The sequence below is a fragment of the Pan paniscus genome, chromosome 6, assembly GCF_029289425.2.
Source record: "Pan paniscus chromosome 6, NHGRI_mPanPan1-v2.0_pri, whole genome shotgun sequence".
Taxonomy (NCBI): Eukaryota; Metazoa; Chordata; class Mammalia; order Primates; family Hominidae; genus Pan; species Pan paniscus.
This window is the reverse complement of record NC_073255.2, coordinates 175,271,923-175,297,220: the sequence shown is the minus strand read 5'-3', so window position 1 is coordinate 175,297,220 and position 25,298 is coordinate 175,271,923. Positions and strand designations below refer to the sequence as shown.

The window sequence follows — 25,298 nt, the reverse complement described above, 5'->3', positions numbered from 1 at the left end:
ACTTAACGAGTTGCTAAAGAAAGCATAAGATCCTTTTGTGGTTCATAAGCATGATGATCAGGTTTTCAGGCATATGTGTACGACGTGCCTCCTTCAAACTTTGTTAGGATGCTACCACGCTACCCATCTGACTTAAAGGAAAAAGATTAAGAAGCATAATAATATTCTCCCCAAAGTGATTTTTTTATCAATTTCTCATAATGCCAATAGCCTATCATGTTTTTTTGTGAAACCTGATAGGTGGATTCTTATGTGATAATTCAAATAGCTAAAAAATAATTAGAAGATGCTTCTGAAAAATAATTACAGGTATTGGTAAGGGGTTACATAAGGACTTGCTTTGCCAGCTATCAAAAACTACTGTAAAGAGAATATGGGCCAAGCAGTGGTTCATGCCTGTAATCCCAAAACCAAGACAGGAGGACAATTTGAGGTCAGGAGTACGAGACCAAATTGGGCAACATAGCAAGACCCTTTTTTCTAAAAGGAAAAAAAAAGTGTGGCCCTGGTGCAGGTAGTAACAAATAGATCAACAGATTAAAACTGCCTGAGAAAGAGAAATCAGACTGCTAAGGAAGAAACAGACTCACGCATACATAATTATAAGCACGGCGGTGTAGAGCACTGGGAAAAGAATGGTACTATTTTCCGCTAATGGGGCTTGGATAGCAGGTAAAAAGTGAAACTGGACTGCAACCTCACCATACATATAAATCAACTGCAGATGAAACGAAAACCCAAATGTGAAGGAAAAATTATAGAGCTTTTAAAATAAAATATTTTCTTTTTTCTTTTTTTTTTTGGAGACAGGGTCTTGCTCTGTTACTCAGGTTGGAGTGCTGTGGTATGATGAAGGCTCACTGCAGCCCTGGGTCCTCCTGGGTCCAAGCAATCTTCCCACACTAGCCTCTCAAGTAGTTGAGATCACAGGCTTGTGCCACCATGCCTGGCTCGTTTTGTTTGTTTGTTTGTTTGTATTGAGATAAGGTCTCCCTATGTTGCCCACACTAGTCTCAAACTCCTGGGCTCGAGTGATCCTCCCACAGTACTGGGATTACAGGTGTGAGCTACAGCGCCCAGCCCAGAAAGATTCTTAAAACGAGAGTACTTACCACAGAGATTCATAAAATTCAAAAATTCAAATTCAAAAAATAAAAGACCCTATAAAAAAGGCAAACAGAATGGAAGAAGATAGCGAGAATATAAAATAACTCCTATTAAAATTAAGATAGCCAGACACAGTGGCGGATACTTGTCATCCCAGATATTTGGGAGGCTGAGGCAGAAGGATTGCTTGAGCCCAGGAGTTTGAGACCAGCCTGGACAACACAGCAAGATCAAGTCTCATAAAAAAAAATAATAACTTGGGAGGCCAAGGCAGGTGAATCACTGAGCTCGGGAGTTTGAGACCAGCCTAACCAACATGGAGAAACCCCATCTCTACTAAAAATACAAAATTAGCCGGGCGTAGTGGCACATGCCTGTAATCCCTACTACTCGGGAGGCTGAGGCAGGAGAATCGCTTGAACCTGGGGGTCAGAGGTTGCAGCAAGCTGAGATTACACCATTGCACTCCAGCCTGAGCAACAAGAGTGAAACTCTGTCTTAAAAAATAATAATAATAACTTTTTAAAAAATGAAAAAAAAAAGTTTAAATAACCCAACAAAAAGAAAAAATAGGAGAGACTCAAACAAGTGCTTCACAATAGCTGAAATCTAAATGATGGATATGGAAAGTGCTCAACCTAACTGGTACTTAGGAAAAGCTTCTCAGATCCCAATAAGTTAACAGGAAACACCCACAAGATTGCCAAAAAATAAAAAGATTGATAATACAAAATGTTAGTGAACATCTACATCTGAGCCAACAGGAACATACATGAACTGCTAGTGGGTATATGAGAGTTGGTAAAAGTTAACTTGAGCGTTCACCTTCTCTATGATCAGGAATTCTGCCTTACAGTATTTAAAAAAACAAAACAAAACAAAAAAACACCCACACACCAAAACCTCAGGACTCACATATATGAACAGCAGGATATATTAACAAGAATGTTAATAGCTTCATTGCTTTAAAAAGAGCAAAAAACAGGCAACATTTCCAATACACAGCAATAAGAGAATGGAAAATTTAATTGTGGTATATTTGTGCAAAGTATTATATAGCATTAAAAATGAATAAACTATAGCTATATGCAACAACATGGATGATCCCTTCAATGTTAAATGAAGATAGGAAGAAATAAAATACACCAGCACCATTCCTTTCACACAAAGTCCCAAAACAGACAAAGCTAGGTTACAGCATTCACCATTACGTAAATGAAGGAATTGTTAACATAAAAGTGGGGCAGGCCAAGTGCAGTGCCTCACGCCTGTATTCCCAGAACTTTGGGAGACTGAGGTGGTAGGACTGCTTGACCTCAGGAGTTCAAGACCAGCCTAGGTAACAGTGAGACCTCGTCACTACAAAAAAAAATTTAAAAACTTATTCATGGCCCGGGTGCGGTGGCTTACACCTGTAATCCCAGCACTTTGGGAGGCCGAAGCTAGTGGATCACCTGAGTTCAGGAGTTTGAGACCAGCCTGGCCAACATGGCGAAACCCTGTCTCTACTAAAAACACAAAAATTAACCGGACGTGTTGCCGCATGTCTGTAATTCCAGCTGCTTGGAAGGCTGAGGTGGGAGAATCGCTTGAACCCGGGGGCAGAAGCTGCAGTGAGCTGAGCTCGCACCATTGCACTCCAGTCTGGGCAACAAGAGCAAAACTCTGTCTCAAAAGAAAATAAAATTAAAAAATAAAATAAATGCCGGGCGCAGTGACACGCCTATAATCCCAGCACTTTGGGAGACCAAGGCAGGCAGATCACCTGAGATCGGGAGTTCGAGACCAGCCTGACAAACATGGAGAAACCCCATATCTACTAAAAAATAAAAAATTAGCCAGGCGTCACATGCCTGTAATCCCAGCTACTTGGGAGGCTGAGGCAGGAGAATTGCTTGAACCCAGGAGGCAGAGATTGCGGTGAGCCAACATCCCGCCACTGCACTCCCGCCTGGGCAACAAGAGCAAAACTCCGTCTCATTCAGGCATGGTGACACACGCCCAGCTACTCAGGACTCTATGGCTGGAGGATCATTTGAACCTGGGAGATAAAGGCTGCAGTGATCCCTGATTGCACCACTACACTCTGGCCTAGGTGACAGAGCAAGACCCTGTCAAAAAGAAGAAGAAGAAAAAAAAAAGGTTGGACAAACGGTTAACTTCTAAGGGAAAGGGAAGGAGTGATAAAAATATAGCAGACAAGGAACTTTTGGGGTTACTGGCTATGTGTGTTTCTTGATCTAAGTGGTGGTTATATAATTATTCACTTAATATGTTAATTGTACATGTGTTTCCCTCACACTTTTTGAAAAGCTTAAGCATCCTAAGTTTTCAGTTCATGGTGGGGAGACCTCTTCAACAAAAATGCGAAGGCACCCTCAGAGGTAGGAAGGACAATTAGGAAGCAGCTGAAATGACCTCAGGAAATGAAGATAAAAAGAAGGCAACCGATTTCTGAGATGTAGAAAGGATAATTGACAGAATTTGTTAAGGGAAGATTAGGCTTTTTTAAAAAGTCAAGGATGGAGCCTTAACTTTTATCTTCTTAATCCCTATTAAAATAATGAATTGGAAGGCCACTATGCTGAGATGGCCACAGCACCTTGGGTTCCTATTTAAGCAAAAAGAAACCAAACTCAAAGTGAACTTAAGCTTAACTAATCAGAAACCACCAACTAACCTCTAGTGACTTTATGAATCAGAAACTGCCAACTAGCCTCTAACTAGGTACTTTCTACTGTCTTGATGCCAAGAACACCTTATCAAAGTTTCCCTCTCCTGCCCCTTCTGTGGAGCACTGAGCCACTTGCTCAACTGATACTGCCCATTCATGAATCCCTGAGTTCTAAAATAAACAAAAACTAGCTGGGTGTGGTAGCATGCACCTGTAGTCCCAGCTACTCAAGAGGCTAAGGTAGGAGGATCACTTCAGCCCGGGGGATAAAGGCTGAAGTAAGCTGTGTTTGCACTACTGCACTCTAGCCTGGGCCGCAGAGTAAGATGCTGCCTCAAAAATAAATAAATAAATAAAAAGACAGGGTTTTTGCTATGCTGCTCAGGCTGGTCTTGAATTAGTCTCAAGCGATCCTCCTGCCTCAGCCTTCCAGAGTGCTGGGATTACAGGAATGAACCACTGTGCCCAAAACAAAATAACTTACCCTGACCTATAATATTAATCAATATACTTCTCAGTTTCCTTTAATTACACTAGTACATAAACCAATTTCTTTTTAAATTACAACATTCCAAGATTTATAAACCACAAGGCTTACCTGTCCAGCCTTACAGTGGAAAATGTAGATAAGACCCCATCGAAAAATCTTTCCCTCCTCATCCTCCTGACATTTATTTCTATTAGTTTTCCAACAAATTTATAATTTTAGTTGGAAATCTGATAAATGAAACATGTTTATATATTATGAACATTTAATAATATTCACAACTGAGGTGCAGAGCATAGTACAATATTTTCTTTGTCAAGCAATTTCATTCTCGAATTATCAATTGCCTGCATTTTAAAAATCTGCTTAGTTTTTAAGTATTTATCACTAAATCAGCAGCAAACTTTCCAACAGAACTGCAAACCCTTTTCAATATGTTCAAATATATCAGCTAATCAAACAGTTTTACATTTGTGCCCTCAAATGTATCCTTCTCTGAAATATGAAGTCCTTCGTCCAGCTCCAAACCTTTTCAAGCCTGCTGCAAGCTGCCATCCTGGAGCTTTCCTTCATCATTATCCTGGGAATTTCTATGCCTAATGATATTACCACAAGTATCTGCTTGCTTTACCTCACATGAAACCTGAATAGTTTCAAAATACCAACATAACCACTAAAAACACACCACTGAATGCAATATAAGTTTTTTTGTGCTTACAATACAGCATACTAGGAATGCACAATCAATATTGTGATTTAAAAATCAGTTTCAAAAATCCTTTACTATGTAGGTAAAACTATCTGGTTGATACAGAACAACGTTCATTTGTTTTGTTTGCTGGGGAAGCAGGGAGAGTTACTTATATTTGTTTAGTTTCATAAAACATTTACATAGTTCCAAAGTCAATACTGTGAACCAGTTACATTTACAGAGGTCTAATTTTCTTCTCTAATTCCTTCCCAACTTTTTCTTCCCTCGCTAGCAGTCATTTTTAATTATTTATTCTACTGTTGTTTGTTTTTTTGAGATGGAGTCTCTGTTTGTCTCCCAGGCTGGAGTGCAGTGGCCTGATCTCCGCTCACTGCAACCTCTGCCTCCTGGGTTCAAGCAGTTCTCCTGCCTCAGCCTCCCAAAGTGTGGGATTACAGGTGTGAGCCACCATGCCTGGCCTCCGTTGTTTATTTGTAAATATAAGCACATATTTTCTCTTTCTTTTTCTTCTTGTCATGGAGATACTGTTGCTTTAGATCCTTTTAGTGGATAGAGCTAAGAAACAAACACACACAGAGACACAAAGGGTAGCATATAATACTCATTCTTCTGCACCTTGATTTCTACTTAACAGTACATCATGGAATTCGCTCCACAGCAGTATTAATATCTTTTTCATTCCTTTTTTACAGCGGCACAATAATATACCATAGTTTATTCCACCAGTCATTTATTGGTGGTCATATCAATCTTTTATTATTATCAACAGTGCTACAGACAAATAACACTGTGCACGCCTCACTTTATTATTTTGCATTTGTATCTCTGAGATACATTCCTAGAAGTGGAGATTGCCAGGTCAATGAGGAAATGCATTTGCATTTTACTAGATATTGCCAAATTCCCTTCCAGTTTTAGCATTCTGCATTCCCACCAGCAATATAATGGATTATCTTCCTTTCCTCAGTTTCACCCAAAAAGTATAATGTCAAAGTATAATGCTGTACCTATTTTGGGGGAATTTCTTTCTTTCTTTTTTTTATTTTGAGACGGAGTCTCGCTCTGTCGCCCAGGCTGGAGTGCAGTGGCATGATCTCAGCTCACTGCAAACTCCGCCTCCCAGGTTCAAGCGGTTCTCCTGCCTCAGCCTCCTGAGTAACTGGGATTACAGGCGCACACCACCATGCCCGGCTAATTTTTGTATTTTTAGTAGAGACAGGATTTCACCATGTTGGTCAGGCTGGTCTCGGACTCCTGACCTCATGATCCACCCACCTTGGCCTCCCAAAGTGCTGGGATTACAGGCGTGAGCCACCACGCCCGGTCTGGGAGAAATTTTTAAGAGTTTTCTTTGTACCTCAATAATCATCTTTCATGAGCATCCCATGCGCATGTACAAAAATGTATATTCTCTTATATGCAATAGATGACCCTAAGATCTACCTTTCAGTTGTGTTAATCTAGGTCCTCAATAGCCTTACTGAAGTTTTTGTCCAGTTGATCTATCTTGAACTGAGATGGATTTTAGGTCTTCTATTATTAATATGCTCCTAACTCTTAATGACTCTCCTGAAGCTTCTTTTTTTTAAATGAAAGCTGTCATGATATCCATGTACCCAATAACGTATCTTCATTACAGACTGCAGCTTGTAGCATTATTTATAATGTGTCCTACCTCTTTAATGATTTCTGGCCTGAGTTTTACCTTGCGCAAAATAACTATAATAACCCCTTTTTATTATATTTGTCTGGCATATCTTTGCCCAACCTCCTAATCTTTGAGTTTTTCGATTTTGCAGATGTATCTTTTATATAAAACACAGAGTTGGGCTAGGCGCAGTGGCTCACGCCAGTAATTCCAACACTTTGGGATGCTGAGGTGGGTGGATCACTGAGGCCAGGTGTTCAAGACCAGCTTGGCCAACATGGCAAAATGTCATCTCTACCAAGAATACCAAAATTAGCTGGGTATGGTGCATCGCTCCTGTAGTCCCAGCTGCTTGGGAGGCTGAGGCAGGAGAATTGCCGGAACCCTGGAGGTTGCAGTGAGATCACACCACTGCACTCTAGCCAGGGCGAGAGAGCAAGACTCAGACTCAAAACAGCAACAAAAGAAAACAAAACCACAGAGTTGGATTTTGCTATGTTAACCCAAAAATATTTTTTCTCTTAATAGGCCAGTTAAGCCCATTTACTAATATCACTATATGGTCTCAATTCTGTCACAGTGAGAATACATAATTTCATTGTATTTGTTTCTTTTGCTCTCCTTTCTGTACCCTTCCCACCACCTCCTTCCCCCTGCCAATACTTCTTTTGTTATCTAGAAAGGTTTGGGCTTTTGTCCTAATGGTTATCTTTATATAATATCCTTAAGTCCTCTCTTTGTTAGATACTATCTTTTGATTCCCTAGTATAAGCAACATAGAAATTAGCTCCATTCTTCCCCCCTCACCATTCCCATACCACAACACACAGCATCTATTTAAAGTAGTAATATCTCTTGATGCCCTGGTTAAGTTTTATAAAACAATTAATCAATGAGCCTATTAAACCATTTCTTGGCTGTCTGAAACTTAATTCTCTAACAGCTTCCTCAGGAAGTATTCACATAAGTGATATCCCTTATACTCTTGAATAACTGTATTATATCTACATTGTTAGGGCGCATAACAAGTACATACTACTTTGTCACCCCTTTTCTCTGTCATTAAATTTAGTTCTACAGTTAGACACAAGGATTCCCTGCAGAACATCTTCCCTATTGTTTTCCTGACATAAGATCTCTTGGCTTTAATACAGACTCAACAGCATGATATTAGTGTAAAGATAAACAAAAAGACCAATGGAACAGAAGAGAGTCCAGAAATAAACACAGACATGCACGGACAACTGATTTTTGACAATGACAATGCAGTGAAGAAAGGACAGTCCTCTAACAACAATGCTAGAAAAACTGCATATCCATATATAAAATGAACTTGGATCCATATCTCATACCACATACCAACATTAACTCAAAATGGATCATAGACCTAAATGTAAACCTCAAAACTATGGGACTTCCAAGAAGAAAACAGGATAAAATACCTGTGTTAGACAAAGATTTCTTAAATATGGCACAAAAGAATAATCCATAAAAGATAAACTGGATTTCACCAAAATAAGGAATTGGGGCTCCTTGGAGAGCTGGCATAGAAAAAGTACAAGATAGGCCGGGCGCGGTGGCTCACACCTGTAATCCCAGCACTTTGCGAGGCTGAGGCGGGTGGATCACGAGATCAGGAGATCGAGACCATCCTGGCTAACGTGGTGAAACCCTGTCTCTACTAAAAATACAAAAAATTAGCTGGGCGTGGTAGCAGACGCCTGTAGTCCCAGCTACTTGGAAGGCTGAGGCAGGAGAATGGCGTGAACCCGGGAGGCAGAGTTTGCAGTGAGCTGAGATAGCGCCACTGCACTCCAGCCTGGGTGATAGAGCAAGACTCTGTCTCAAAAAAAAAAAAAAAAAAAAAAAAAATGAAAAAGTACAAGATAAATCTAGAAATTCTTATTTTGCCAGGAAATAAAAAAGTGCTCAACTGGGTGCCATGGCTCATGCCTGTAATCCTAGCACTTTGGGAGGCCAAGGCAGGAGGATCACTTGAGCTCAGAAGTCCAAGACCAGACTGAGCAATGTAGGGAGATCCCGTCTCTACAATAAAAATAAAAATTAGCCAGGTATGGTGGTAGATTCCTGTGGTGCCAGCTACTTGGGAGGCTGAGGTGGGAGGATGGCTCAGGCCTGGAAGGTTAAGGCTGTAGTGAGCCGTGACTGTCAACTTTAAGAGGTTTCTATTGTCCAAATTAGGGCAATTTGATTGTCAAAAGAAGTAAAGAAAGGAATGGCTATAACATACTGACTAAAATATTTCATAAGTCCATGATAGATAAATGGAAAAGAAAATGGTTATCCATACAGCAGACTATCAACTAGTAAGCATAGAGTGATAGAAAAACCATTTTGTACTATCACAGTAATAGCTGATAAAGGCAAGAAATCAGTGGATGCCAATCTAAGTTTTTTCGGAACAGAATATTCACACAGACTCCAAAGTATCTCCTAAAAGGTTATTTGTTAATTACAAAAGGAGAGGAGGAGATAGCTTTAGAGTGGAGAAATCTGGCAGTCACCACCTTAAACAAGTGATCAAGGCCAACACTAACAATGGGACAGAAAGACAATCATGTGTTTCTTAATGTAAGGCATTGAAAAAGACAAATCACTGTTGCCCAAAATGATGCATCAGTCTGCGTACATTAAGTAGAGAGAAACCACACATTAATTTGAAATGAAGTTTAACTTAAGGAATTATTATTATCATTTTTTTGAGACAGAGTCTCGTTCTGTCACCCAGGCTGGAGTGCAGTGGCATGATCTAGGCTAACTGCAGCCTCCGCCTCCTGGGTTCAAGCAATTCTCCTGCCTCAGCCTCCCGAGTAGCTGGGACTACAGGCACATGCCACCACGCCTGGTTAATTTTTGTAATTTTAGTAGAGACAGGGTTTCACCATGTTGGCCAGGCTGGTCTCGAACTCCTGACCTCAGGTAACCCGCCTGCCTCAGCCTCCCAAAGTGTTGGGATTACAGGCATGAGCCAACGCACCCAGCCAACATAAGGAATTATTAACCATCGTAAGGGATTGAATGGGAGGCCAAGGCAGGAGAACTGCTTGAGTCCAGGAGTTCAACCTGACTAACAAAGTGAGACCCTGTTTCTATTTAAAAAAAATTTTTTTTAAGAGCTTGTGTCAGAATGTAAACCAACCAAGATCATTTAGTTCAGCTGACATTTAGTTCAGCTGGATGAAGGAAGCAGTACACTGGTCAACATTCTGTGGCAATGTCCTTATCTTGTTTCAGACCCTAATAGTTCGCGGCTCATGCCTTGAGTAGCACTGCCCTAAAATACCCTGCTTCAAAGGGCACTAGATTGCACTATAAGAAGACAGACAGGTATCGCTGTTAATTCATGGTCTCTAGCACCAAACAAGCCTCAACACAACCTGCACTAACACTACATTTTATTGGTCAACTTCAAAACTCCCTTCTCAACCTTGTTCCACTCCTGTTACCCTCTCATTCTCAGCAGATGACCTCACTTTCTATTTAAGGGAGAAATCAGTGGGGGGCTCAGAATACAGAAATTCCACCCATTTTGAGGACACACACCTGTATTTAGCACCTATTCTTACCTTCTCTCCTATTCACAAGAGAAAGTGTGTCTCCTATCCAAAGTCACCAATCTCTACCCATGCTTCAGATCAATGCCTTTCTGCTTTCTCAGAAGCCTCACCAAATCTTTTTTTTTTTTTATAAATTCAGTAGTTCTCGTGGATCCTTTCCATGTCCATTTAAATGTGTTTAAGCCTCTCTGATTTATATAAAAAGAAAGTAAGAAACCTTCCTCAACTTCTTATTTTTTTTCTCCCCTTAAGTATTACCTTATCCCATTCCTCCCCACTTCAGAGTTGTCTAAACTTTCCAACTATGTCTCTTCATCTCCCTCTCATTGTTTAACCTACCCCAATCTGGCTTCCACTATCTATCTCTCCACCTATATGCTTTTCCATGGTTGGTTTTTTTTCTTTTTTTAGTCTTCTCTTACTTGACCTTGCAGGAGGAGCATGACCCTGTAAAACACTGCTGCCTTTGGTAAGAGATATAAGGGAGACTCTTCACCCATAATCAAAATAAAATAAAGATCTTCTGGTAGTCAGGATTCCTAATTCCTACAGAAGACATTTTTCTTTTAAATGTATTATACTAGGCCGGGCGTGGTGGCTCATGCCTGTAATCCCAGCACTTTGAGAGGCTGAGGCAGGCGGATTACCTGAGGTGAGGAGTTTGAAACCAGCCTGGCCAACATGGCGAAACCCCATCTCTACTAAAAATACAAAAATTAGCCAACTGTAGTGGCGCGCACCTGTAATCCCAGCTGTTGGGGAGGCTGAGGCATGAGAATCACTTGAACCCAGGAGACAGAGGTTGCAGTGAGCCAAGATTGCACCACTGCACTCCAGCCTGGATGACAGAGTGAGACTCTGTCTCAAAATAAATAAATAAATAAATAAATAAATAAATAAATAAATATAAATTTATTATACTATGAGATGAGAACCTATAGATTATTTATATTAGAAAAAAATCAGAAGAAAGTCCTTTGAGAAATAAGGTGGTTTCATAATGTCAAAGAGGATACGGCATTTGAAAAAGGTTTTGAAAGACTAGATGAAAAGCAAAAATATTGAGGCAATTCAGATAATAGTTATGTTTATTTTAGACACAAATATTTGAACATGTACTGTACATATACTACAGTGCTAGTACATCCTATACATAATAAATCATATTAGCGTAAAACATATAAGGAATAAAATCAAGATGAAATAAATATTTTTAAATGTCTTGCTAATCAAGATAGCTTCACACTATTGTCAACTAATGCTTTCAGATGCAGTATACACTTAATGCATGGTCCATCATTTGTAATGGAGGATGTCAGTCAATTTCAAAGAGTAATCTTGTTAATTTTGAACTTTTAGGCCCACTTCTTGTTAGATCTGGTTAGATAATCAGTTGTTAACCTCACAATAAAACTGATAAGAGCCTATAAAGTGCCAGCTCTGCCACTTGAATGTTATTCTACCTGCAAAGGAGTACTATCTTTATCATAACTGAAAATAAGACTTCTAAGATTCAAATAACTTAAAGCTGGTGAAAAATTAAAGCTCCATCAACTCCACACACTGATAACATGAAACACAAAATGAGATAGTAACAGCTACAGCTTTCTATAGGACAGGGATCTCCTTGCCAGCTAATCCCCTTGTCAGCTAATTGCATATTCAGGTCCCAAGAATGACAGGTATACATCCATCTATACAGCACTGGTGAAGTTACAGACTTAAATGGAACTGTGTCTGTCGTTAATTGAAACAAGGGATCACTTTTTAAGGTTATTACACATGTGCCCTATATCCTACAACTTAGGGACTTCCCAAACTGCTGAAATTAAGGGGCTTTTGTGAGCAGCCTCCATATGGGACTTCCCTAGGAAATGAGATTAAGGGTTTTATGCCAGAGGCCTGGTAATGGCCTACCATAATCTTCTATTTTTTGACAGACATTTAGTTAAAAACAGATATTAAAACGCATAAACCTACTTATACAAGTACATATAAAATTATGTTACAAAGGCTGGGCGCGATGGCTCGCATCTGTAATCCCAGCACTTTGGGAGGCCGAGGTGGGCAGATCAAGAGATTGAGACCATCCTGACCAACATAGTGAAACCCTGTCTCTACTAAAAACACAAAAACTAGCTGGGTGTGGTGGCACACGCCTATGCTCCCAGCTACTTGGGAGGCTGAGGCAGGAGGATCGCCTGAACCCAGGAGGCAGAGGTTGCAGTGAGCCAAGATCACACCACTGCACTCCAGCCTGGTGACAGAGAGAGACTCCATCTCAAAAAAAAAAAAATTATACTTGTAGGAGGCAAAAACAAACAACAGAGTCTGCAGTATCGAAATCCCATGACCTCTAGGGCAGCTGTGTACAGTTAAGATAGGTTATACAGTACAAGGAACTGCCTGACTGGAGGGGAAATGTAGACTTACAGGCAAATGGGGGTCCACATTCCACTTCCTAAGGCACACATCCTTTGGTCCTGTATGTCAAGAGGACTCTTTTTTCTAACTCACACAAATACCATTTGGGCTTGAGGCAGCCTTAATCCCTTCTCTCAGGATACTCCATACAGCATATGTGAAATGTAGCCATTTGACATGCTTATTCATGTGACTGTGACAAACTATCTATCAAGTACTTTAAAGCTCAATTTCTGAAAAGAAGTTCTAATGTCTTCCCTCACCCGAATGGATATTTTATTGCATATGTGGTGTGCCACACCACATTATAGAATAAAATATAATGGCACTTAGTCATGCCATTTTGGAGACTACTGGTCTAAGTGTGTATTCAAAATGCTGGAGTAAAATTAAGAAAGGGCTCAGCAGCTCACATCTGTAATCCCAGCACTTTGGGAGGCTGAGGCGGGTGGATTACCTGAGGTCAGCAGTTCAAGGCCAACAGGGTAAAATCCCGTTTGTACTAAAAATACAAAAAAATTAGCCAGGTGTGGTGGTGTGTGCCTGTAATCTCAGCTACTTGGGAGGCTGAGGCAGGAGAATTGTTTGAACCGGGGAGGTGGAGGTTGCAGTGAGCCAAGATGGCCACTGCACGAGACACTGTCTCAAAAAAAAAAAAAAATTTGAGAAAGGGGTCAAGGTTACATTGCAGAAAGAAATTTGAAAAACTTGTGCATCTAGTTGATAGTTTAACTTCTCGAAGAAAAATTAAAAAGAGAAATCTAGAGACCTAAAAATGAAAGTTTACAAATTACCCACATTTGGGTATATTTAAAAAGGTACAATGAAATTAAAAAGCATTCTTCTGACATCAGTTTTCCACCAGGATAGAGTAACTAGTACTGAGACAAGCTTTCCTGTCATTAATTACTGTATATTACCAGGACAGATACCTTAGGCAACTTTTCAGACAATGGACAAAAGGCAATGCAGTACTGTGATCCATGAGGAAAGAAAAGCTCAGGTGAATAAGCCCCCTAAATCTTGATTCTGTAACTGAGGACTATTTTGTGATCATGGTTCATGGAGCTACAGCCAATGCAGAACATAGCAAAGGAGCCAGAGAGATTCGGGGATTGTGAACCAGATGGAATATATAGGGCGAAGCACTTGGGAGAAGGGAGCTGAACAGAGAAAGGGTGCCAGTAGTCTATGTAAGGGTTTTGCCAAGTCCTTGGCTGAAGGCTACTACGCATGTGCAGAGCAAGTCCATGGGAAGTTTACCAGAGAGCAGCTGCTAAGGGATTGAGAGAGAAGCAAAGATACTGGAGGCCAAGCAGGAACAAAGAGAAAACAAATAAAAAGATGTCAGTCTTAAACCTTGCCATACCAACAATTACATAAAATATAAATGGATTAACAAAGGCAAAAATTAAAAGCTGGGATAAAAAAGTAAGACAACTATACGCTATCTACGAGATACTTTAAAAAGCTAGAAGTAAAAGCATGGGAAAAATATACCATTCAAACACATAGATTTTTAAAAAATGGCATTAATATCAGGCAAAGTAGACCATAACAAAGCATTATAGGAAGCAAAGAACATTTCACCTTAAAAAAGGGCAGGCAATTCACAAAAGCTTCAAAATACCTGTAGCAAAACCAAGTGAGGTATATCTCAAGAATGCAAGATTGATTTAACATCTAAAAATCAACGTAATTCATACATTAACAAAAAAAGGAGACAAATTGCATGACCATTTCAATAGACACAGGAAAAGTACATGGCAAAATTCATCACCCATTCATAATAAAAATTCTCAGCATATTAAAAATAGAAGGGAACTTCTTCATTTTGATAATGGGCATCTATAGAAAACAGCTAACATATTAATGGTGAACAAATGAGTGTTTTCCTCCTAAGATGAGGAATAAGGTAAGGAAATCCTTTCTCATTTAATACTGAAATTCAACTTCCAGTCAATATTGTATTGGAGTCCTTGCTGGTGCAATAAGAAGACATAAATTATTAAGAATAGAAAGCAAGAAGTAAAGCTATCTCCCTGTAGACTACATAGAAAATCCTAAGGAGTCCTTGAAACAAACAAAAAAAAATGATACTTAATAATCAAATTTAGCAAGATAATGGGATGAAACCAATAATCGTATTTCAATATACTACCAAGTTTGAAATGAAAATTTTAAAAATATCATATACGATATCATTTAACATTATAAAATGTTTAATATTTATACTATGTAAACAAAAATTGTACAAGAATGCTACAATGAAAACCACAAGACAGTGCCGACAATTTAAGAGATAAAACATATTCACAGATTGGAAGAACCAATATTGTTAAGAACATTATGGCTGCGTGCAGTGGCTCACGCCTGTCAATACCAGCACTTTGGGAGGCCGAGGCGGGCAGATCACCAGGTCAAGAGATCGAGACCATCCTGGCCAACATGGTGAAACCCCGTCTCTACTAAAAAATACAAAAATCAGCTGGGCGTAGTGGCGCATGCCTATAGTCCCAGCTACTCAGGAGGCTGAGGCAGGAGAATCACTTGAACCTGGGAGGCGGAGGTTGCAGTGAGCAGAGATCACATTACTGCATCCAGCCTGGTAACAGAGCAAGACTCACCTCAAAAAAACAAAACAAAACAAAACACATTTCCCCCTTACCCAAATTGATATCTAGATTCAATGTAATTCCAATCAAAACCATGACAGACTTTTGTGTAGAAACTGAAAAGCTGATTCTAAAATGTATAAAGAAATGCAAATGACTTCAAAGAATCAAAAGAATTTTGAAAAAGAACAAACTGTCAAATTTCAAAATTTGCTGAGAAGAGTACTGTAATCAAAAAACATTATGTATTAGCTGAATGGACAAATCAATAAAGAACAGACCACACACAGATGGCTGATTTTTGTATAAAAATGCCAAAATAATATAATGAAAAAGTACTGTCTTTAATAAATGGTGTTTTAACATACAGTTTTAAAAAAAATGAACCTCAACCTCACACAAAAAATAACTCACAAAATGGATTACAGGTTTATATTTTAAAGCTAAAACTATAAAAATGCTGGGTTAAAAAGTGGAGAAAATCTTAGTAAACGTGGGGTAGGCAAAAAATTGTTAGATAGGACACAAAAGTCATTAATCATAAAATAAATTGATAAACCAGACTTAATCAAAATTTAAACCTTTAGCTCTTTAAAAGACACCAAGAAAATGAGCATGCAAGCCAGAGTCAATACCTGCAATACATGTATCTGACAAAGGACCTAGATATAGAATATATATAAAGAACTTTACTTTTCAATAAAAAGGCACTCCCAGCCAGGCGTGGTGGCTCACACCCATAATCCCAGCACTTTGGGAGACGAGATGGGTGATCACTTGAGCTCAGGAGTTGAGAGACCAGCCTGAGCAACATGGCGGAGGTTGCAGTGGGCTGAGATGGTGCCACTGCACTCCAGTATGGGCAACACAGTCAGATGTTGTCTCCAAAAAAAAAAAAAAGTAACTTAAGTTTTGAAATTTGCAAAAGACAAACCAAAATCTCACCAAAAAAGAATGACTACTAAGCACAAGAAAAGATGCTCATCATTATTCATCAGAAAAATGAAAACCAAAACCATGAGATAGCTTTTCTCACCTACTAGAATGGTTAAAATTTAAAAGACTGACAGGCCAGGCACAGTGGCTCACGCCTGTAATCCCAGCACTTTGGGAGGCCAAGGCGGGTGGATCACCTGAGGTCAAGAGTTCAAGACCAGCCTGGCCAACATGGTGAAACCCTGTCTCTACTAAAAATACAAAAAAATTAGCCAGGTGTAGTGTAATCCCAGCTGCTTGGGAGGCTGAGGCAGAAGAATCGCCTGAGCCCTGGAGGTGGAGGTTGCAGTGAGCCGAGATGGCACCACTGCACTCCAGCCTGGGCGACAGAGTGAGACTCCGTCTCAAAAACAAAAACAAAAAAAACTTTTAAAGACAATACCCAAAACTGGGGAGAGTGTGAACAAACTTTGGAGAGAACTGCTGGAGGGTCTATAAAGTAGTACAAGCAGTGTAAACATACATTTATCATAAAAACAAGAAATTCCAATTCTAAGTTATTTCCTCAGGGAAATGACAGTGTATCCACACCAAGACTTTTCTACAAATACCTTTAAGTTTTATTCATAATAGCTCCAAACTACAAAATACTGATACCTACTAACAGGTGAATAAAAATATGTATATTTTTATATATATAGGACTGACAGGTAACACAGATCATTCTTAAATATTAATCCTTCGCCATTAAAGATTGCACTCATGAGATGATTTATACTTTTTGCCAAGAAATCAGTCCCAGAATAGTTACGTATCTTGTATACTGCCAGTTAGTAAAGAAATCTTGGAAAAGGGATTTAGTCTTATATTTTAACCCTCTCTAGACAAATAATACCTTTCAAAAGTATGTTCTCAGTATTTGTTAAAAATAGCTCTTCAATATTGTCTTTTAGGTATAGAGGAAAAAACTTCTCTCAAACTCCCAGTTTGCTACTCATTAGCTGAACAGTACGTTAACAACACAAAATACTACACAATATTATAACATTTCTCTAAGATCAGTTTGTTTTCTTAACGTACGTAAAAGAAAACCCATTTCCTAAAGTTTTGCCTCTCTCCTAGATATAACTGCATACTAAGAAAATGACAGTCAAGACTGAAGGAGTCATCCAATTTTAACTTGTGGTCATTCACCCTCATTCCTTCCAACATGTAGCCTGAGAAAAAAGGACAGTTAAACCGAAGTTTTAAAACAAATGTTCTCAATGGGAGATTGGTGGCCAGTGTAATTGTATCTGAGCATTTATAAATTATACTTTTCTGCTGTTATTTGCTTCATTTTATTTCTCCTTTAAAACAGTTTAAACATTATGTTTACTTCTGTAAGAAAAATGTGTTAGGATTTTTTTCCCCATGAAATTCATTTAGGATGACAAAGAGAGCATGAAAAGTATTTTATAGAAAGGGAAACTAGATCTGAAACAGTTTTAGAATACTGCTTGCATTAAAGAAACAATTCTAGAGTATAACTGTATTATACCCTAGCATTCTGCAACTACACCAGATTAGGTAGAATCAGATTTTCAGGAGGGAGGGGCCTAAAAATCTAAATTTTTTTTAGGTGTTAAAGTTTAGTGGTGTTAAAGTTTGAAAATCTCCAGTTTCTGAAATCTAAAAAGTGTATGAAATATAACATATTTGGCCTCAACAAACCTATTGTTTGGCCTATAGCATGGGCCCATAAATTAATTGTGTGTGTGTATATATATTTATGTGTATAAATATTCACACATTTTTAATTACTTGACAATATCTAATACTAGAAAAATTTTGTTCAAAAATCCAGATTCAGAATTTGCATTAAATAAATAAAAGATCCTTCAATACTTGCCCTGCACTCACATGACAAATTGCTATAGCTAAGAAGAGTCTGCCCCCCTGCTTGTACTCCCCATCATTTCCTATCATTTTACCCCAAAGCTCACACAGTTCTCCATCCCAACTACCTATTTAACCTTTGTGTAATAGATATTACTTGACTTGTGATGCCTGTACTCACAAATTCAGTAGGAAAATGAAGAACTGGTTTGATCAAATGAACCCGTTATTTAGTTAAGCAATGTCTAAATTTGGCTGGGTGCGGTGGCTCACACCTGTAATCCCAGCACTTTTGGGGGCCGAGGCAGGCGGATCACAAGGTCAGGAGATCAAGACCACCCTGGCTAACACGGTGAAACCCCGTCTCTACTAAAAAATATAAAAAAATTAGCCGGGTGTGGTGGCATGTTCCTGTAGTCCCAGCTACTCAGGAGGCTGAGGCAGGAGAATGGCCTGAACCCGGGAGGCAGAGCTAGCAGTGAGCCAAGATCGCACCACTGCACTCCAGCCCGGGCGACAGAGTGAGACTCCGTCTCAAAAAAAAAAAAAAAAAAAAAAAAAAAAAAGAAATGTCTAAATTTTTGCTTCAGCTGGTATTAAAATAAGTATGCGAGAGATAAAGGGACAAAATACCCAAGTCACTAAGACTCAGGATAGCATTTTTAATTTTTTAAAGATAACTTTAATTCTTTTTAGGTGTATTTTTAAGTACAATTTGTTAAAACGTTTTTCTTAGTATAAAAACAAAAACATCTTCCAATTTAAACGCTTTCTTTGAACTCTTGCTTACAATACAGCATAAAGATAAAAAATATTCAGATTGTAATTACACAGAACATTTTGAGAAGTATGGAATCACAAACTTGTCTCAGAAATGAGGATGATAACTTTACGACCCATGTTCTCATTAATTCAAGTCCATATGTCATGGCCAGGCAAACAATATGTCATAATTCTATAATCATGCACAATTCAGATCTTACTTGGCTACAAGCCTGTTTAACCATTTAAAATATAAATGGAAGAGGTCGGGAGGGGTGGCTCACACCTGTAATCCCAGCACCTACAGAGGCTGTGGCAGGTGGATCACCTGAGGTCAGGAGTTCAAGACCAGCCTGGCCAACATGGCAAAACTCCGTCTCTACTAAAACAAAACACAAATTAGCCAGGTGTGGCGCCCAGCTGAGGCACAAGAATCGCTTGAACCAGGGAGGCAGAGGTTGCAGTGAGCTGAGATTGTGCCACTGCACTCCAGCCTGAACGACAAAGCGAGGTAGGAAGGTAAGAAGGTAGGAAGGTAAGAACGCAGGAAAGAAGGAAGGAAGGAAGGAAAAACCAACTTTAAACTGTGTCTAAGAAATAAGAACAGGCCACGTGCGGTGGCTCACACTTGTAATCCCAGCACTTGGGGAAGCCAAGGTGGGCGGATCACCTGAGGTCGGGAGTTCAAGACCAGCCTGACCAACATGGAGTAACCCCGCCTCTACCAAAAAAAAAAAAAAAAAAAAAAATTACAAAATTAGCCGGACGTGGTGGCGCATGCCTGTAATCCCAGCTACTCGGGAGGCTGAGACAGGACAATCGCTTGAACCTAGGAGGCAGAGGTTCCGGTGAGCCAAGATCGCACCATTGCACTCCAGCCTGGGCAACAAGAACGAGACTCCGTCTCAAAAAATAAATAAATAAATAAATAAATAACTAAGGTTTAAGCTTTCACCTGTTCGAACTTTCCAGTCGTGGGCCTCTTCAGAGCAAACTACTGTGAAGGATCTGAGAGTGTCCAACTTGCAAGCTAACAAATAACCTTACCAGTTTCATGGATGGTGAGAGAAGACACTCAAGGGTCAGAGAGACACAGGGCAGTTTGTTTTTTACTCACAGGAACAGCATAAGCCAAAGCATCATCAAGATTTTTGCACTAGTTCTCAGAACTCCAGGTTCCCATTGGGCAACGTAAAGAGAGCCAGTTGACATCTACACAGGCAGTCCCTTCTCTACAGGAGAGGAACCCTAAGCTTAGGGAACCCTAATCTTTTAAGATGGGCAGTAAGCATGCCTACCCTTTCGCTCCAGAGGGAGACATTATTCTTATTATACTGGATAATATGTATCCCCGCCTTTTGCTCTGGTGGAAGACACTATCTCTATCTTCCAAGGCTGCTCTTTAGATAATATCCGTGAAAAAACAGAAACAAAGGGCAGTCAGTATCTCCCTGGCAAGGGTGCTGGCAAGAGTGAAGAAACGGAGACCCACGGAAAACTGTCTCCTACAAGTGGATACTGCTCCTAACATGCAGTTAATAAATGAGTCTCAGACCACAATCTATTTGAAGTATCCATTTCATACGCCCCTTGACCTAGCATAATTACTTAATTAGCATTTTATTTCAAACTAAATCAACTACTTCCTCTAAAAAGTATTAAAAATGCTTTTCCAGTTACACTGTCTTTTTTAAAAGGAGGTGCTCAAATATTTGCAATAATAAAATTTAAAAACCGCCAAGTGTTCTACCCGAAACTGTACTCAAACTTACTTTAAATGTTTCAAAGCTGTTAAAGTTAGCAATGGAACACCTGTCAAAAGTCTAATTTTACAGTAATAAACACCACAAAGAGAAGAGTAACTTCCAGCTTTATCTATAAAATACCAGAAAACCCAAATCACTTTGTATTATTTCTCTTCACCGTCTCAAAATAAAACCTTTGAAAGAGACACACAACAAAACAACGTCTCTTGGTTCCTTTGTCCCCAGCAGAGGAGAGGGAAGAGAACTGGGAACTCATTAAGGTAAAGAGCCCCAAACATGCAAGATAAGAAATAAATGACATCCGATCTGCAATCAATCATCAAAGAAAGTCACCATCACTTCATCTGCATCCCTCCCTTCTCCCCTGCAGCTCAAATAACGTGGGTATAGACGAGATGATCAGGATCATATGGACCTGGACAAAGCTTTGTGGAGGCAGCGGGCGGGTAGCAGTTAACTGGCTGCAGCCGGCAAAGAACCCGAGATTCCGGCTGCAGGAGACTCCGACAGAGGTCTGCAAAAGTGCGGGCGGCAGGGGCCGCCCGGCTGTTGAGAATGAGGAGCAGCGGCGGCGGCGGCGGCGCGGTCAAGTCCACAGCGCCCGGGGAAGTTGCTGGCCGAGCGCGACACGCCGCAGAGCGCGGGCCCTCCATGTCACCGTCGCCAGCACAGACCCTCCTGCTCGCCCCTCCCCCGCCGCGCACCCCGGGCGGCGGCGACATGACAGCGGGTCGCGCCGCACAAGGGCGCCCGCCCCCTCCTGGCCCTCTCCCCGGGCTCCCCGGCGGCCGCGGCCGGTTCTCACCTTGGGTGGCGAACGGCGACGAGCCGCTGACCGGCGAGCCGGGGGCAGGGACGGGTGGCGGGGTCTCGGCCGAGCCCAGCATGGGCGCGGGCAGCATGAGGTAGCGCTGGGGCGCGGGCAGGCAGCGCTGGCAGAAAGAGTGCAGGCAGGGCAGCAGCTTGGGCGCCCGGCTCTGGATGTTCTGGTGGCACACGGCGCAAGTGTCCAACAGGTTGAGCCGGGCCGCCTCGCCGCCGCGCTCCGAGTCCGGGCCCTGCCGACTCTCGGCCTCGTTCTCCCCGCTCGGCGCCGCCGAGGGCCCCCCGGAGGCCGCAGCCGAGGCCGCTGCCGCCGCCGCCACCGCCTTCTCCACCGCCACCTCCATTGTCCTGCCCCCGCCGCCGCCGGGGAAGCGAGAGCGCGGTCTCCGCCCGCCGCCCCCGACGACCTCCTCCTCCTCCTGCGACTGCTCCTCAGAGGCCGCTCGGTGGACTCGCGGCAGCGCCAGCGAGGGAGGGAAAGCAAGCCGGGCGGGGGAAGCCTCCTCAGGCCCACGGGATCCGCCTCCCGAGTGGCGCGGCCGGAAGGAGGGTATCTGTCAGCGGAGACCGTTCCTCGCACCGGGGAGGCTGCACCCCGTCCGCTTCGCCAACCGCCGAGGCGCTCGTGGAATACGCCCAGCCCGCCCTTGCCTCCCCGCCTTTCTCTTCATCCCCCCGGCCCACCTCAGGCCCCGCCTCCGCCCCCGCCCTCCCTCCCTCTCCCAGCAACTGAGGCTTCGGTGTGGAGCGCGCCGCCCAATAGCGGCCGCGCCTGGCGAGGGGGCGGGACCTGTTGGAGCCCGCGAGGCTCCGTCGGCCGCGGCGGGAGGTTGGGAAGTGGGAGGTGCTTGCCCAGCCCCGCCCCCTCCGGACGCCTGAAATCGCGGCCTCTGATTGGGCCTTTGTGTATGTTTCCTCCTCTGAAAGGATTAAGGGTTCATTTGTTAACGACCATCCGCCTGATTCGGTCCGCGGTGTTAGCTCCTCCTAGGGGGCGGGACCTCACTTGTCTACTCAATGCCGTTAATTAAGTAACTGCTTGGAAAACTGATTTCATTACTGGAGACCTGGCCTTGTAGGAGGAGTAAATATGGTAGGAGGGTCACAGGAGGAAGGAGTGGAGGTACTGAAGAGCAAACAAGGAAATAATTTTTTAAAATACTGTGTGAAAGAGGTACTCTGGAGGCAGCAGGGATATTGCAACCTAATTTTACTCATCTCTAGAATGAATGAGTATGAAGAATAAGGGGGGGAAGTTCTCGTGCAAGTTGGAAATTTTTAAAGGGTTTCCCCAATGAAAAAGGTGAAATTAATTTTTAAAGTCAGTGATTTGCTTTTTAAGTGACTAAAAGTGGTTCGTTTTCCCAGGAATTAATACAGATTGGCAAATGTTTTTATTGCATAAATATAGCATCATTAAGCAAAAATAAACCTCAATACTGATGCCCAAATAATTCATAACTTCAAGATTCTTTTGTATTTCCTCCCTCCCTCTTATTTTATTCCCTCCCTCCCTCACCTCTCTACGCTGATATCAGAAGTTACGCACATTTTTCACTCAAAAAATGGCGCAGCTTTTAAGGAACTTGAAGAATAGAAACGGAATGAAGGAAACAAGATTTTGTAACTCGTAACTTTAAGAAGTATTTACCTTTTTTTTTTTTTGTCAATACTAATGAAGCGGTACTGGACTTTAGAGAAAGATGGAGTGGGTCATGAAAGGCTTTGCTAAAATCACAGTTTTCCTGGAGGACTATATGGGATGGCAATGGGGGAGGGCTAGGCAACGTAGCCTTCCTTCAAGACCTTGCCCTTAAACACAATCTCCGTAGGCCTCAAGTGAGAGGTTCTTTTACTTAATCACAAGACATTCAACAGCTCTTCCCGCCTCCCCCACCCATTGGTTCCTGTTTAAGCTTGGGATTTTTTGTTTTTGTTTTTTTGCATGGAAGTAGCTCTTAAACCTTAGTTTGCATAAGAATAACTTGAGAAGCTTAGTGAAAAGCCGGTGCTTGGGCCACCTCCGTATTCAGTTATTCAATTTTGATAGCATCTCAAGTGATTCTGACCTGGGTGGGTCCAGAAACGGAAGTCTGTCCCACAGGTCTTCACCCACTTACAAATCCCTCCATGATTTCGTCCGTATATGCCTCTCAAGCTGAAGTCGCCGCGACTCTCATGCTTCATGCTGCAGCAATTGTAAGGCCACCCTGCTTTGTACACGCTGTTCCCTTTGTTTTAGTTCCTTCAAAATTCTGACTTATCTGTTATCCCCTAAAGCCACCCCAAAGTTGAACACTCCTTCCCCAGAATTCAAACCATATTGTATATTTTTGAAGCTACACCTTGAAAACATTCACATAATAGGAATGGAATTTTGTATTCAAAAATCAACTCCCTTAATATGCTAAAAATTCATTACATAGGTGGTATACAGGATTCAAGCCTACTAAAGACAAGTCCCTCTTATTCCCCAGATGATGGTGGTAGGGAAGGAAAACTGAGAAGTAAAATTGAATAGGCTGGTTTTGAAAGAATTCCATGTAATTTGATCAAACCCACTAGCTTAAAGTTTTTCAAATCACCATGGTTTTACAGAAAATTATCTTCCATCGTTTTAGCCTTCCTAATTTCACATGAGTAAAACAATCGTACATTGTACTTTGTTCACATATATGGAACTTCAAGTCCAGAAAATGAATTTACTGTTTGTTTTTCTTAATCATATGATTTCTTTATTTGGATATTGTTGCCCTACAAAGCGTGTTCAAATATATTTCACAAAGATCCACACTACCAATAGATTACTCTTCCTTAATTACAGCTCTCATCCTATGTCCCTCCCTTATCCCATAATTTTCTGTGGCTCTCCACAATTTTATTCCCATCTGATCTTCCTGCCTGATGTTACTGCTTTCCCATATCCATCCTGTGCTTCCACCTAATTGGATGATGCGCTGTTTCTTGTTTCTTAACTGCACCACTACCACCACCTATGAGAGAGGAGATCAAAGCTGTCTGAACTGGAAGAGAAGGGCATCAGCAAGGAGAATAAAAGCATCAGATCCTGGCCGGGCGCGGTGGCTCATGCCTGTAATCCTAGCACTTTGGGAGGCCAAGGCAGGTGGATCAGCTGAGGTCAGGAGTTCAAGACCAGCTTGACCAACATGGAGAAACCTTGTCTCTACTAAAAACGTTAAATTAGCCCGGCATGGTGTTGCATGCCTGTAATCCCAGCTACTCGGGAGACTGAGGCAGGAGAATTGCTTGAACCTGGGAGGCAGAGGTTGCAGTGAGCCAAGATCATGCCATTGCACTCCAGCCTGGGCAACAAGAGCTAAACTCCGTCTCAAAAAAAAAAAGCATTAGATGCTAGTAAGATTTCTCATCCCACCCCTCAAAAGGTGCTAGTGGGTGGAAATTCTATAACTTCCAGGGACACTTAAGAAAATCATTTTTCGGCCAGGCACAGTGGCTTGCTTAGGCCTGTGATCCCAGCACTTTGGGAGGCCGAGGCGGGCGGATCACGAGGTCAGGAGATCGAGACCATCCTGACTAACACAGTGAAACCCCGTCTCTACTAAAAATACAGAAAAATTAGCCGGGCATGGTGGTGGGCGCCTGCAGTCCCAGCTACTCAGGAGGCTGAGGCAGGAGAATGGCGTGAACCCGGGAGATGGAGCTTGCAGTGAGCCGAGAGCGCACCACTGCACTCCAGCCTGGGTGACAGGCAAGACTCTGTCTCAAAAAAAAAAAAAAAGAAAAAGAAAATCATTTTTCAGGACTGGGTGCGGTGGCTCACGCCTGTAATCCCAGCACTTTGGAATGCCAAGGTGGGCAGATCACCTGAGGTCGGGAGTTCGAGACCAGCCTGACCAACATGGAG

The 25,298-nt window shown here is 41.7% G+C and overlaps 1 protein-coding gene and 1 non-coding gene across 3 annotated transcripts in view; one reads left to right on the top strand and one right to left on the bottom strand.

The window, feature by feature from the left end:
- The window catches only part of TRIM24 (tripartite motif containing 24), a 126,734-nt gene extending 104,654 nt beyond the window's left edge, over window positions 1-22,080 (bottom strand). The window contains exon 1 of one of the 2 annotated variants that reach the window (XM_003813422.5): window positions 21,393-22,080. In XM_003813422.5, coding sequence (XP_003813470.1) covers window positions 21,393-21,756 — 364 coding nt within the window. In that variant the 5' untranslated portion in view covers window positions 21,757-22,080. The remainder of the gene's footprint in view (window positions 1-21,392) is intronic. The other variant, XM_003813421.6, reaches the window with a different exon arrangement.
- LOC112440609 (small nucleolar RNA U13) lies at window positions 30-133 on the top strand. The gene has a single exon (XR_003028633.1). It is a non-coding gene; the product is annotated as a small nucleolar RNA U13 (small nucleolar RNA).
- Window positions 22,081-25,298: the final 3,218 nt, after the last annotated feature.